This window comes from Notolepis coatsorum (genome assembly GCF_963971535.1).
Source record: "Notolepis coatsorum genome assembly, chromosome: 7".
Lineage (NCBI taxonomy): Eukaryota > Metazoa > Chordata > Actinopteri > Aulopiformes > Paralepididae > Notolepis > Notolepis coatsorum.
The window spans coordinates 119,805,987-119,818,614 of NC_140171.1; the positions used below are offsets into that span (position 1 = coordinate 119,805,987).

Consider the following 12,628-nt stretch of genomic DNA (forward strand, 5'->3'; position numbering starts at 1 on the left):
GACGCTGGGCTTGCCTGTTCGAGCACAGCGCTCCACATTTGCTTTCAGTTTAGCTGGTCATCCGTACTAATACACATTGGCCGTATTAGGGGGTGGGAAACTGATGGGTGGGGATCGGACGTTGTGGACAGCGACTCGGTTGGTGCGCCTGCACAGTAGAATCAGGAAGTGTCGGGGGCAGCGTGAGCCTCCCACGCGTTACTCCTCGCCACTGAGAGATCGAGCTGCGCAGGTGAAAAGATGCGACTGCTGTTACCTCAAGTACCGGAGGGGACTTGTGCTATGTATGACTTAGTCCACATTGCAGCCGGCTTGTGGGAGGCAAGAAACAGCGTTCATGACAGGGGAGGGTTGAATTGGATGATACGAAATTGGGATGGGAGAAAATATAGAAAATGGGAGAAAAGGTGGATAAAAAAAAAATAAAAAAATCGATGAAAAGTTTGTTTTTCAGTCCGATTTCGGGGAAAGTGGTCGGTTCGGCCCAGGGAGATCGAAGTGTGGTTCGTTGACTTTGTGGTCAACATGAGAATGTGCGAATGGGTAGGTGGTGTGGGTGGTGATGGCAGTGGAGCAGGAGGGGTGGTGGTAGTGGCGGTGGTGATGGCAGTGGTGCAGGAGGGGTGGTGGTGATGTGCGAATGAGGAGCCTGACACCTGGGAGGAATGGGGGTGTTGCAGCCTTGGGGATGTTTTAAAAATATAATTTAATATATAATATAATATAATAATTTGTGCTTCACCAAAAAATTTGGTCAGCAGCCGCCACTGGTGCACAGGCATCACGCACACTTTCACAATTTCCCTGTGCGGAATTGTCTAGTTTTTTATTATTATTTATTTTCAATTTATGTTCTAAATAAATAAACGCATTCATTCAAGATATCTGGCCTCGCGCGGATCTCACAGCTGTGCCCGCACAGTGCAATACTCCAATTCAGCCACCATTGGGTGGGTGGCGCTGCTGAGCGGCCCTCACAGCGCGCCCCCCACAGCGCGGCCCTCACAGCGCGGCCATCAGAGCGCGGCCCGGAGGCGTCCATGCTTTCTACAACGGAGTTCGGCGATTTGCGAATCTGATTGGCCACTTGCCCATTTCCGCGTCGAACAGCCTGCAAAGCACCTGGCGTTCTATCGCCATGCTCTAAGACAAACTCTAACCTTAACCAACTTCGAAAGAGTGCCTAAGCTTAACCGTCGAAAGAATCTATCGCCATGCTCTAAGACAAACTCTAACCTTAACCAACTTCGAAAGAGCGCCTAAGCTTAACCAGTGTAGACACTTGCGGTCCCACGATTGGGCGTACATGTCACATGACCAGAAATGAATCGCTGAACTCCGTTGTAGAAACCATACAAGCGGCCCGGAGGCGTCTATATTAAAGGCAGCCCAAGAGTGCTTCCGCATTCCCCTGATTGGCCCCGGTAACGCACGGCGCACGCAATGCGCATTTTCTTTTTTGCCACTCACTAATCGCGAATACATATTTATCCAAACGAGGACCAGATTCACTCATAACGCCATAACGTTATTTCGCGAGCCCAGCTGTCAGAAACTGTACATTGTAACGTTAACACAGCCCAGCTGTCAACTGTACATTGTAACGTTATGTGATTATGTTTATTTATTTATCTATCTCTCTGTGAGCAAAACCTTTAATATTACATATGTGTTGGCGGAATCGCGTCAATGTTTGTTATGAATAAAACGCCCAAAATAACATAACGTTACAAAGTACAGTTGACAGCTGGGCTGTGTTAACGTTACAATGTACAGTCGCGCGAAATAACATTATGAATGCCCGAAATAACATAGCATTACAAAGTACAGTTGACAGCTGGGCTGTGTTAACGTTACAATGTACAGGCGCGCGAAATAACGTTATGAATGCCCGAAATAACATAACGTTACAAAGTACAGTTGACACTACAGCTGGGCTGTGTTAACGTTACAATATACAATCGCGCGAAATAACGGTATGAATGCCCGAAATAACATAACATTACAAAGTACAGTTGACAGCTCGGCTGTGTTAACGTTACAATGTACAGTCGCGCGAAATAACGTTATGAATACCCGAAATAACGTAACGTTATAGCTGTCAACATTGGGAGGAGAAAAAACGTGCACATTTGAGCCCCGCCCCCTCCCACCCGGCCCCGCCCCCTCCCAATGGAGCTGCCTCGTCGCTGCCATCTGCTGGTCAAAACCTGTATTAAGGAAATTCACTGTATTATTTTACAGATTACTTTTGTTTTCCTACTTTAAGTGTAAATGCTATAAAAATACAGTAAATGACCTTTTATCTAAATATTAACCATTAAATAAAGGTTGTAATCTGTAAATGTATGTGATTTTACTGTAATTTGACAGTATTTGGAAACCATTGATGCCACACATTTAGTTTTCTTGCAGCTTTTTTTCTTACAGTGTACAGTCAGTGAATCCTAAATCTCCACTAGGCAACCACTTAGGCCTAAAAAAAATAATGGTTTGTTTCCGGTTGCCGACCGACCCTGCCGATTTAGGTGTGACGCAATATTTTATGAGTTTAAAAAAAAAAGTATATACATTTTTATTTTTATTTTTTTAAACGTGCCAATTCCATGAACCGTGAACAGGGCGTGAAGAAGGTTGAAATACAGTACAATCCCGGGGAAAAACGGGAGTGTTGACAGCTAAGCGTACAGTTGACAGCTGGGCTGTGGCTGTGTTAACGTTACAATGTACAGTTTCTGACAGCTGGGCTCGCGAAATAACGTTATGGCGTTATGAGTGAATCTGGTCCTCGTTTGGATAAATATGTATTCCATTTCCGTGATTAGTGAGTGGCAAAAAAGAAAATGTGCATTGCGTGGGCCAATCAGGCGAATGCGGAAGCACTCTTGGGCTGCCTTTAATATAGACGCGGCCCGGAGAGCGCCGCTGGCTCTGCAGCTGCATACTATTGCCCTGATCTGCCTATATATACACACACACACACAGGAGCAGCCATATGTAATTATATTATTATTAATTTTTCCATCCAGGTGACGTCACACAAACAGTTTTGATTGATTGATTGAAAACTTTATTAACAGATTGCAGAATGGGTACAATACAGTACAGCTCAATACACACAATTGTTAAGGGGATGCAGACCAGAGAAAGACTTTCGTCTTGTTTACACCAGGGTCCCCCAACTTTGCACCAGTGATTAGTGATTTCTAACTGAGTTAGAATATTGACACACTGAACTATCCTGAGGCACAATAATAACATATTCTTAAAATGGGTGGCATTCCCCTTTAAGTACTAAATTGAATTATATATGCAAACAAAGTTGCCATCAAAGTATAGTAAAATAAGGTCAAAGAAGAATTTTTAGACATGGGCGGGAAAAAATTATTTTCTAGACGTCATAATGTATGTTGTCCAGTGTAAACATTCCATTGGCCGAGCCGTGGTGACGGGGGTTCCCTGCCCCAGATCGCAGGGGCAAAACAACAAAACTGAAGCTATCGCTTTAAATCTCCAATCTCTGATATAGCAGAGATCATAAAGTCTCAGTTAGTGGCGGGTGGGGAATATAATAATCCACACCTGGGATACTTCTGTATTTCAAGAACACTGTCTGCGACCCGTTACGTTGATATTCATACTTATATTTATTCTAAAATATTCTGCCCGGTTAGATAGGTCTTTCAAAAGGTAAGTTAGCTGCTACCTTCCTAAGCTAGCTAGAGACGCCAAGCTAGTCGGCTAACAAGCTAACGACACCAGCTACGGTTAGCCGCTGAAGTGAAAGCCAAGCATTGTTTTGTCTAATCGATCATACTACTTGGTAGCAACAGTTTGTAATAATTATCCTTAGCGTGTAGTTACCTACCTTAGGAATATCTCAAAATATGTCAACAAACTTGCCAATTTGCACGAAAACGTGTCACGTCAAGCAAAGCTGTGATATATTTTCTGCATCATTCCCTTTGTTTCATACGAGCTAGGTGTTCGCTGCTAGTAGCAGCCTGGCCGGCTCATCTCACAGCAGCGTCACTGGTTGTTTGACAGTAACAAGTTAGTGCATTTGGGGATTTATTTTCTCAACCATATTGTATTAACCGTTTGCCTGAATTAAGTGATAATAACTCTGCTAACATTAAATGAGACGAGAAGAGCACATCTCTGAGGCCTCCACGGTGCTGCACTGCGGCCTGTGTGTATCTGCTGCTGCAGTCAGTGAGGAGAACATGCTGCTTGTTAAATAATAACCACTCGATGTAATGTCGAGCTAACGCCTCGTATCTCGTCGATACCGTCCCTACGTTCGGTCTATAATGTTTGGCAACAACACCGTCGACTCGGTGCCGTTGTTGTTCGCGTTGCAACACAATGTCAAACTGTGAGGAGGGTGAAAAGAACGACGCCACAAGTTAGCCGAGGAGGCTACGTGCAGCTATCAGCGTCGTTCTGCTGCCTGCTCGCCGGGTCACTACGAGCCCAGAGCCCCAGTCCTCCACTGTTCCCCCGTCATGTACACACGATGATCACCCTTGTTAGTGTACACGTCGAGAGTCATCGATCGTGGTGGTTAGCAGTCTCTCTTGCCTTCAATAGTAGTAACTAGTATCGTTAGCTGATTGACAGTCGTCTTATCCTTGAGTTGACAGTGGCATAATTTGCTAAACGTTGTCAATGTGGTGTAAAATAATGACCTTTGCACGTTCATGATGAGGCGTGATGATGATAACGAGTCCCGTGTTTATAATAACAGCACTACTAGTGTAACATGCGTCCTGTATCATTAATATTGACGCATCACTGGTTGTAGTAGCCAGGTCGTGGGAGGCCTTCCGCAAGTCCAACAACAATACACAATAGGCCCCACTATCGTCCCATCAAACGATGGACAAATGTATTTAAATTTTTTTTTTTAAATATATATATACTTGTATGTGTTTACTTCGATTAGCTGTTGCCTACTTAGAGGACCTGTTTTGCTCGTCTAACGTGTAGCCAGTCCTCTTCATTGTCCCAATGTATAAACGTGATGGCGCAGTTGCACATGAGCTTGTATTGTGTGCTCCATCAACTACCTCCTAGCCAAGCAGCTGTCTCCTTTACACTGGGGTTTGATGATGACGGGGCCCCAATTGAGAGACGAAGCAAAAAGAAAGGAAAAATTGTGTATTTGCTCTGCCTTATGTACATTCTGCTTAGTAAAGTTGGTGGTGCTTTTGTTTACATGTAGCATTATAACCCACTAATGGTTCTTATTTGCTCTCATTGCAAGTTACTTGCGTTCATATGAACATATCAGAATAAAACATCTGCCCAGGCACAATCCTATATGAAACGTCAAAGCAATTTGTAAACATAATGTGCCATATAGGCATATAGCCAATGGAAACAGTGAATACATATTGAGAACTAAATTCAATAATTGACACAATGATTTAGTTTAATCCTCACTTTTTGTGGATTGTTAGTTGGTGGCATCATGGCTAAATCACTGCTGTTTTCTATTGTGTTCCAGCACTTGTTTACCAAAGAAATGGTGATGGAGAAGCCAAGTCCCCTGCTTGTAGGGCGGGAGTTTGTGAGGCAGTATTACACACTTTTAAACAAGGCACCAGATTTCCTGCACAGGTAGGAGGAGGATCCCAAATACTTTTGTTTCTATAAAATTAGAACTATTTGCAAGTCAAATCTTTTGTATATGCAATTCCTTTAAGAGTGTCACATTGTTGTGTCTTTAGGTTTTATGGACGGAACTCTTCCTATGTTCACGGGGGACTTGAAAATGGGAAGCTGGCAGAAGCAGTCTATGGACAAGCGGTAGGTGTTTTGGTCCCAGTTGAAGATATTCATACTAGTTATCAGGGTTCCCACGGTACCTGGAAAACATGGAATTAATTTTTTCATTTTCCAGGTATGGAAAAGTCATGGAAACTGAGCGAAAGTGAACACTTACATGGAAATAGAAACAGTTGTCCTGGAAAATTGTATTGGATGATGTGTAAAATAGTAATAAAATGAAACTATTGAGCACAAAATTAAGATGAGTTTATAAAAACCCTTTACATGTGAACAGCGTTTACTGTAGATATAAATGGATGATCCCATGTTGTAGAGCATGCTCTTGGCATCCTATATTGGATGTTGGAATTCGATGCAGGCAACTTGGTGATATGGACTTTAAAAGTATAGTTTCGTATTGGTGGACTTCAGGAATAATAACGTTACTCGCGATCTCCATAGAAGGGTCAAATACATGCATTTCCCAGCCAACACGGGAGCCTTGACATCTACAGTGAAACTTCTTATGCAAGTTTATCCTCAAATGTAAGTACTGTAGCTGTGTTTTAACTGTGTGGTAAACCTGGGTTTATCAATGTTAGTTAGTAAGCAGTGCAATCTTGCTAACTAGCTAGCAACTTCAGTTTGAGTTTTGTTAATGATGCAAGCACATGGAGTGCAATCTTGCTAGCCAACATTCAGTTTTCTAACTAACTAGCTACTAGCTAGTGTTGGCTAGCTTGCATTGCTAGCTAACTACCAATACATTTCCACATTAGGCTGTGACATTACTTCTATACTAGTTGACATGAATAGTCTAGTCTTGATACATTTTGTAACATTCATTGTTATATCTACTTTTAGCTATTTTGTGATTTTTCGTTTTTTTCTTAAAGATTATACTACTAAATAAGAACATTTGGGGTGAGACATTTTTGAAAAATCATTGATCATGCCTAGACTGATTCTATACATCTATACTGTTAAGCTAAGCTCACTAGTGGGGTTGCTGTACTGAGGAACCACAGGGGAACCAGCCTTATGTTTTCCCTTTTAGGTTCATTAGTTTGATTTACAAAATATTTTACAGAGTAAGAGTAGGCATACTACCCCTTCTACGTAAGACTCATAATCTAATAAGACTAATAATAAAGGAAAGAGGGAGGAGGAAGAGAAGAGGAGGATAAGAGAATAGACGATGACAGGAAAAGGGAGAAGAGTGGAGAGGAGTTGAGAAGAGTAGGAAGAGAAGACGGCAGCGGACACGAGGGGAGGTGTGCAGAGAAGAGGACAGGATGAGATGGGAGAGGAGTGGAAGAGAGAACATATATCAATCCCAGTGCTTTTCAAAGTTCCAGTTCAATAAATTGTTGTTCAGCTACAGCTTGTTGCATTATTTCATGCATTGATATTATCAATAAGACATAATCTCTAAGCATTTACAATGTAGACTTGACTGGCACATATTTTAAATCAAGTAAGTAGTCAGGTGTCCTAGGGGGTTGTGTGTGTGTGAGGGGAGGGGGGCACGGATGGGGGCGGAAAGCTTCAGGGGCCTATAGATCATCACTTAATATGGTACCTGGAAAATCAGGAGGTAGCATGGAAAAAAATGTCAAGGCAAGCGTGGGAACCCTGGTTATGGAATAATGGGAAATTCTAGACAAATAACTCAATCTAACTAGTTGTTTTCAAAGAGGAAATGAGCTAGATGCTTTGTGTAATACACTTTAGTAATATCGTAAAGGCAAACAAAATTAATCATCTAGGTTATTCAACCTGTTTAATCAAACTAATACCATGCATGCTTTTGACCCTTTTAATAGTCAGAGGTGCAGAAAAAATACAACTTGGCATATTGGATCCAGTTGCCCTTGACAAATCTGTTTTAGGCCTCACGAAAGAAGAGAATATGCTTTTAGATGGCTAACTGATCTTTTACGATTGAGGAAAGGGAGAAAGAACAAGCATAGAAGCATAAAAAAATAAAAATAAAAAATCGAACCCTAACTAACCGTTCTGTCATGCACTTGTCCTAATAAACTAACCTACACTGTAGCACTCAACACTTTGATGAACATTGTTACTCAGCTGATAGAGTTGTGCCCTTCCTGATGGCTTGTCGTACAGAACTTGTAAGTCGCTTTGGATAAAAGCGTCAGCTAAATGTAAATGTAAATGCATAGAAACCTGACTGCATGTTTAATCCAGCATGTGTAGGACAAGCATGCCACAAACGCAGGGTTGACGCAGAGCTTTTGCAAGTGCATGGGTGTGTTGAGGGTATATGAGCAACCTCTTGGACTTGTAATCAATTGGTTCTACACCTGGTGGGCAAGCAAGCTGGATTCTTCCTTGAGAAAGCTTCATTCAAAGAGTGGGGTCATTAACTAGACCAACCCTGTGGGCATTTTATTGATTGTTTCAAACCTGTGTTTTGACATATTGCGTTAAAAAAAGGATGTAAATAATGCAGCTGCAAAGATTACCTTGAATGGACTTTGCAAATGTTTTATGAAGTAAACAATTTATTCAGTTTGTACATGTAGCAGGACATGGTTGTCCTGGCCAGGACGAAACACACTTGGGTCTTTTGGGGTTGTATTAAAAGCATCCAAATAGTTGCTCCGGAAACCTCTAAAATGTAAGCCATGCCTTGCAGTAGTGTTTGTTTTTTGCACAGAAAAAAGATATAGCAATAATGTGCTGCAATCCTGGGAAATACTGTTAAACATCGTCTGTCTTAGAAGATGAGGCTTGGAACTTTAATTTTAGTTCCCAATTTAGTCATATTTTCTGCCATTAAACGGTAGCACAGGAAGGTGTTGACAAAAAAGCCAGCCGTTCAGCTAAATTAATTTAGTAGCATAAACATTTAAAGACTAAACAAAATCATGATATAGGCTTATTGCTTACCCAAAACAAACCACTATAGGGATATTATTGTATAATTGGGTCATAAATCCTTACAAGCTGTTTTTAGCTACAGAGGTACTCGAACAAAATTACATTGAATCTGTGGGATCATACAGTTTGGCCTATCAACTTTCTAAAGCACACATTTGAAGACATTGGTCGCTAGATGCCACACAGCAAGTTTTGTGAAAATCAGGTGAACCGCCTAGGAAAACATTAAAAACATATTTTTGTATGTAGAATGTCGGAAAATCCATTATGGCAGACTTCATAGGGCAGATTTGTTGTCCATGAGTAGCCGCATCTGGATAACATTTGTGACTGTACGGCTAACTGATCAGGATATATGGTCATTTGAAAATTGAAAGCTTGGCCTGGTGGTGGCCTTCGAGGAAAGGTCATGGGGTCACCACAATCAATAGGGTTCTTCCCCTAGGGACCATGAATGTGTACAGCAAATTTAAAAAGATTGGCACAAAAATGATTTGGGCTGTCGTTCGCTTATTGTCATCAGTCGGGGTGAATCCATAATATCCCCCAACAGTTTTTTCAGCTACAATGAGTTTGAGTGCAATTTTATTATTAAGCTCTGCTTATTACACTTGAATGAGAAACCTGGAGCACTTTTTCTTTTGACAAAAAACAAACGCATTCTGAACTACCTATGTTTGTTTTATTATATATTGATGATTTGAATGAATCATTGAATTGGATCGCTGCCTTTTTAAATTGGATGTATGATCGCTCCAAATTGATAAACCCCTAGAAACTATTCATCATATCATCAAACCCAAAAGGGATTTGCCAGTGGTGCCCCCCATTGTAATCACTCCTCAGGTTTAGGCCTGCTAGCTCCCCTCATTATAGAGATTTACCACAATCATTGCTGCTTCATCAATACTGACGCCATTTCATAACTTTCTGTATGGTGAAGAAGCCATGGTTTTGTAATTGAATCAATAGATTACTTGACTCTCTTCTCTCTCTCTTATCTCACTCTCACAGGAAATCCACAAGAAGGTCATGTCCCTGCAGTTCAGCGAATGCCACACGAAGATCCGGCATGTGGATGCCCATGCTACACTGAGCGATGGCGTGGTGGTGCAGGTCCTTGGAGAACTGTCCAACAGCGGCCAGCCCATGAGGAAGTTCATGCAGACCTTTGTGCTCGCTCCAGAGGTAAATACTTTTAACGGTCAGTTGTGGTCAGAGTGGACACACACAGCTGTTGGGGTTAGAAGGCTTTGTCTTTGTTTGGCTACATAGAACCAGTCAAAGAAGATGAGATGGTCACTCTTTAAGATATGTATTTAGTCTTGCCTTTACAACAGTTTTGTATCTTTAGTTTAAATATATAAAAAAAATAATACCCAAGCAGAGAAAAACACACGTTTTTCAATTAAATTAAAAAACCTTATTAGGGGCGCCCGAGTGGCGCACCACGTTACTGCACTGCAGACCTACGCGTTCGACCCGGGTTCGTCTCCCGATCCTGGACGGATTTGCAGCATGCCCTCCTCCCATATCTTCTCCCGTTCTTCCTCCTCTGCGCTCTGTCGGTCATGTCTGACCAGAATAAAGCTGTAAAAAATGTTGAAAGAAATCTAATATATTTCTTTTTTTACTTTATTAGTCCCACAAGGGGCAATTTAAGGCATAAATACGAGAAACCGCTGCACTTATACACATCCAAGACGGAACAGGGGACAAGAGACATACATGACACTATTAAAGCACAAGAAACATGACACTGCTAGAACAGGATCCCTATATAGCTGATCTGTCAAGTCTAATAAATAAATAAATTCGGTCAGTACAAAAAAAGTGCACTTTTGTCAAAAAGGTTAAAATCAAGGGGTCTTGCACTGTGGCCATTCACCAGTCGAATGGCCTCTGGAACAAAACCAAACTTTGCATTCAGCAAATTTTTATTTTATTTTTATCTTTTTCCCCCCTCCTTTTTTCCGATTTTCTCCCACCCCACTGTTTAGTCGTTATGCCAATTCCCAACCCCCTTCCTGGTTGTTGCGCACTCCCCCCTACTGTTGGTCCGGAAGGCCGGAGACTGTCGCATGCTTTCCTCCGACGCATGTGCAGCCAGCCGGCAGCCAGCCTGGCAGCGCAGATTCTCACCGGGAGAGTGTAACGTGTGGAAGGTCACACTACCTCTAGGCTTGGGCGGTATGACGGTATGACAGTATACCAGGGTATTTAGAAATCCCGACGGTATTGAAAATCAATACCGTCCGTCACCGTCAAAATCACATATGCGCTTCAGTTTCTATAACAGTGAAACCGAGTTTTGAGTCTAGTGCACACACGGAGTGTAGTGCACACACGCGGCAGCAGAGGGTGAGACCGCTCTAGTGGAGCGAGTGGGTCACAACGGTGTTCACGTTTTACGGTAATGTTGCGACAGTGCTGTGAAAATACCGTAAAGCGTTGTGACGAGAGTTGGTGTGTTGTTGTGGAGCAACTGGTGTAGCAAGCAAATAATCCGTCTCTTATTATATGTACACGGTTTACACAACAGCCCCCACCCGCCTTTTTATTGTATTTGTACCGTCCTGTACTATCCGCTGTCAGCTGTTTATCTCTCTCTGTGAGCTACTGAGCTTGAATAACTAGCGTTAGCTCTGCGGCTAATCTTAGATTACCCTGAACTAAATCAATGACTAGGTTATAAAGCATTCGAGTAGTTTTCACTGCACATAGAAGTAGCCAAACAACGGGAGCATTTCGGGAGCATATGACCAAAACCCAGGCAATTTCTAGCCCTTAAGGAATCAAATAGTCTGCCATGGCTAGATGCTAACGCTAAAACGGTGCAGGCTTCTACCGGTGCGGGACTACCATTCTGAGAGCTGACGATGATTTGTTTGTTGCCCCCCCCCCCCCCCCCCGGCTGATAAATGAAAGTCATACCGTACACCGGGGTATTATGTCATAAAGGTTTGACGGTGTGAAAAAAGGATACCGCCCAAGCTACCTCCCTCCAGATCCTACCCTCTCTGTGTAGGCGCCCCGACCGAAGGACCCACCCATCAGCTTTCCCACCCCTAACACTGCCAATTGTGTTAGTATGAACGACCAGCCAAGCTGATAGCAACGCCGAGAGCTGGATTCGAACCCAGCGTCTCCAGAGTTGATGGCGACCGCCTTGCCCACTACACCACCTAGCCGCCCCTAGCTAATTTAGTTAATGACTGTTATGTGAAACTGGGGTCCTGTAGCAAATGATGCTTACTTAATTGGCGACACCTTATGTTGATTTCCCTCAGGGTTCTGTGGCAAATAAGTTCTACGTCCACAACGACATCTTCCGCTACGAGGACGAGGTTTTTGGTGACTCTGAAGCTGAGCTTGACGAGGGTAAGGTTGAACACTGCAGAATAGCTTTTGGGTAGGGTGCCCTATTCAAATAAAAAATACGTCTGAGTGAATTCTCCATTGCAAATTTCTGGATACATTTAGAATTTAGTTTTTTACTGAAAGTGAATCTACCCTGCTTGTGTCTGATTTGCTCAGTGGCTACTGTCATACAAGTAGACTAGACACTTGGTTAATTTGTTTTTGTGCCGTTTTGCTCCCTCAGAGTCTGAGGAGGAAGTGGAGGAGGATCAGGAAGAGAGGCAGCCGTCCCCTGAGCCACTTCAAGACAGCCCCAACAGCACCACCTACTATGAACCTCACCCAGTCTCGTAGGTCCACACTTGACTATCGTTAAAAGGGATACGCTATTCATTGTGGGTCCTGTGCAGCTCATTGGGTATTGCATGGCACCTGTAGCTGAGGGGTACAATTCCCTGACTGTATTGTTAGATATGATATTTAATACCACTACCTCATGTACTTTAACTTCTGGCCACCCAGTACAAGATATAAGTATGATGAACACTTTCCCACCTGATGAAACGAACCAACACAAATGTACCAA

The 12,628-nt window shown here is 42.7% G+C and overlaps 1 protein-coding gene across 2 annotated transcripts in view; it reads left to right on the top strand.

The window, feature by feature from the left end:
* The first annotated feature begins 3,517 nt into the window (after positions 1-3,517).
* g3bp2a (G3BP stress granule assembly factor 2a) overlaps positions 3,518-12,628 on the top strand; it is a 37,067-nt gene continuing 27,956 nt past the window's right edge. For both annotated transcript variants that reach the window (XM_084318729.1, XM_084318730.1), the window contains exons 1-6: positions 3,518-3,690; positions 5,513-5,625; positions 5,736-5,814; positions 9,697-9,870; positions 11,973-12,063; positions 12,287-12,392. In XM_084318729.1, coding sequence (XP_084174855.1) covers positions 5,531-5,625; positions 5,736-5,814; positions 9,697-9,870; positions 11,973-12,063; positions 12,287-12,392 — 545 coding nt within the window. In that variant the 5' untranslated portion in view covers positions 3,518-3,690; positions 5,513-5,530. The remainder of the gene's footprint in view (positions 3,691-5,512; positions 5,626-5,735; positions 5,815-9,696; positions 9,871-11,972; positions 12,064-12,286; positions 12,393-12,628) is intronic.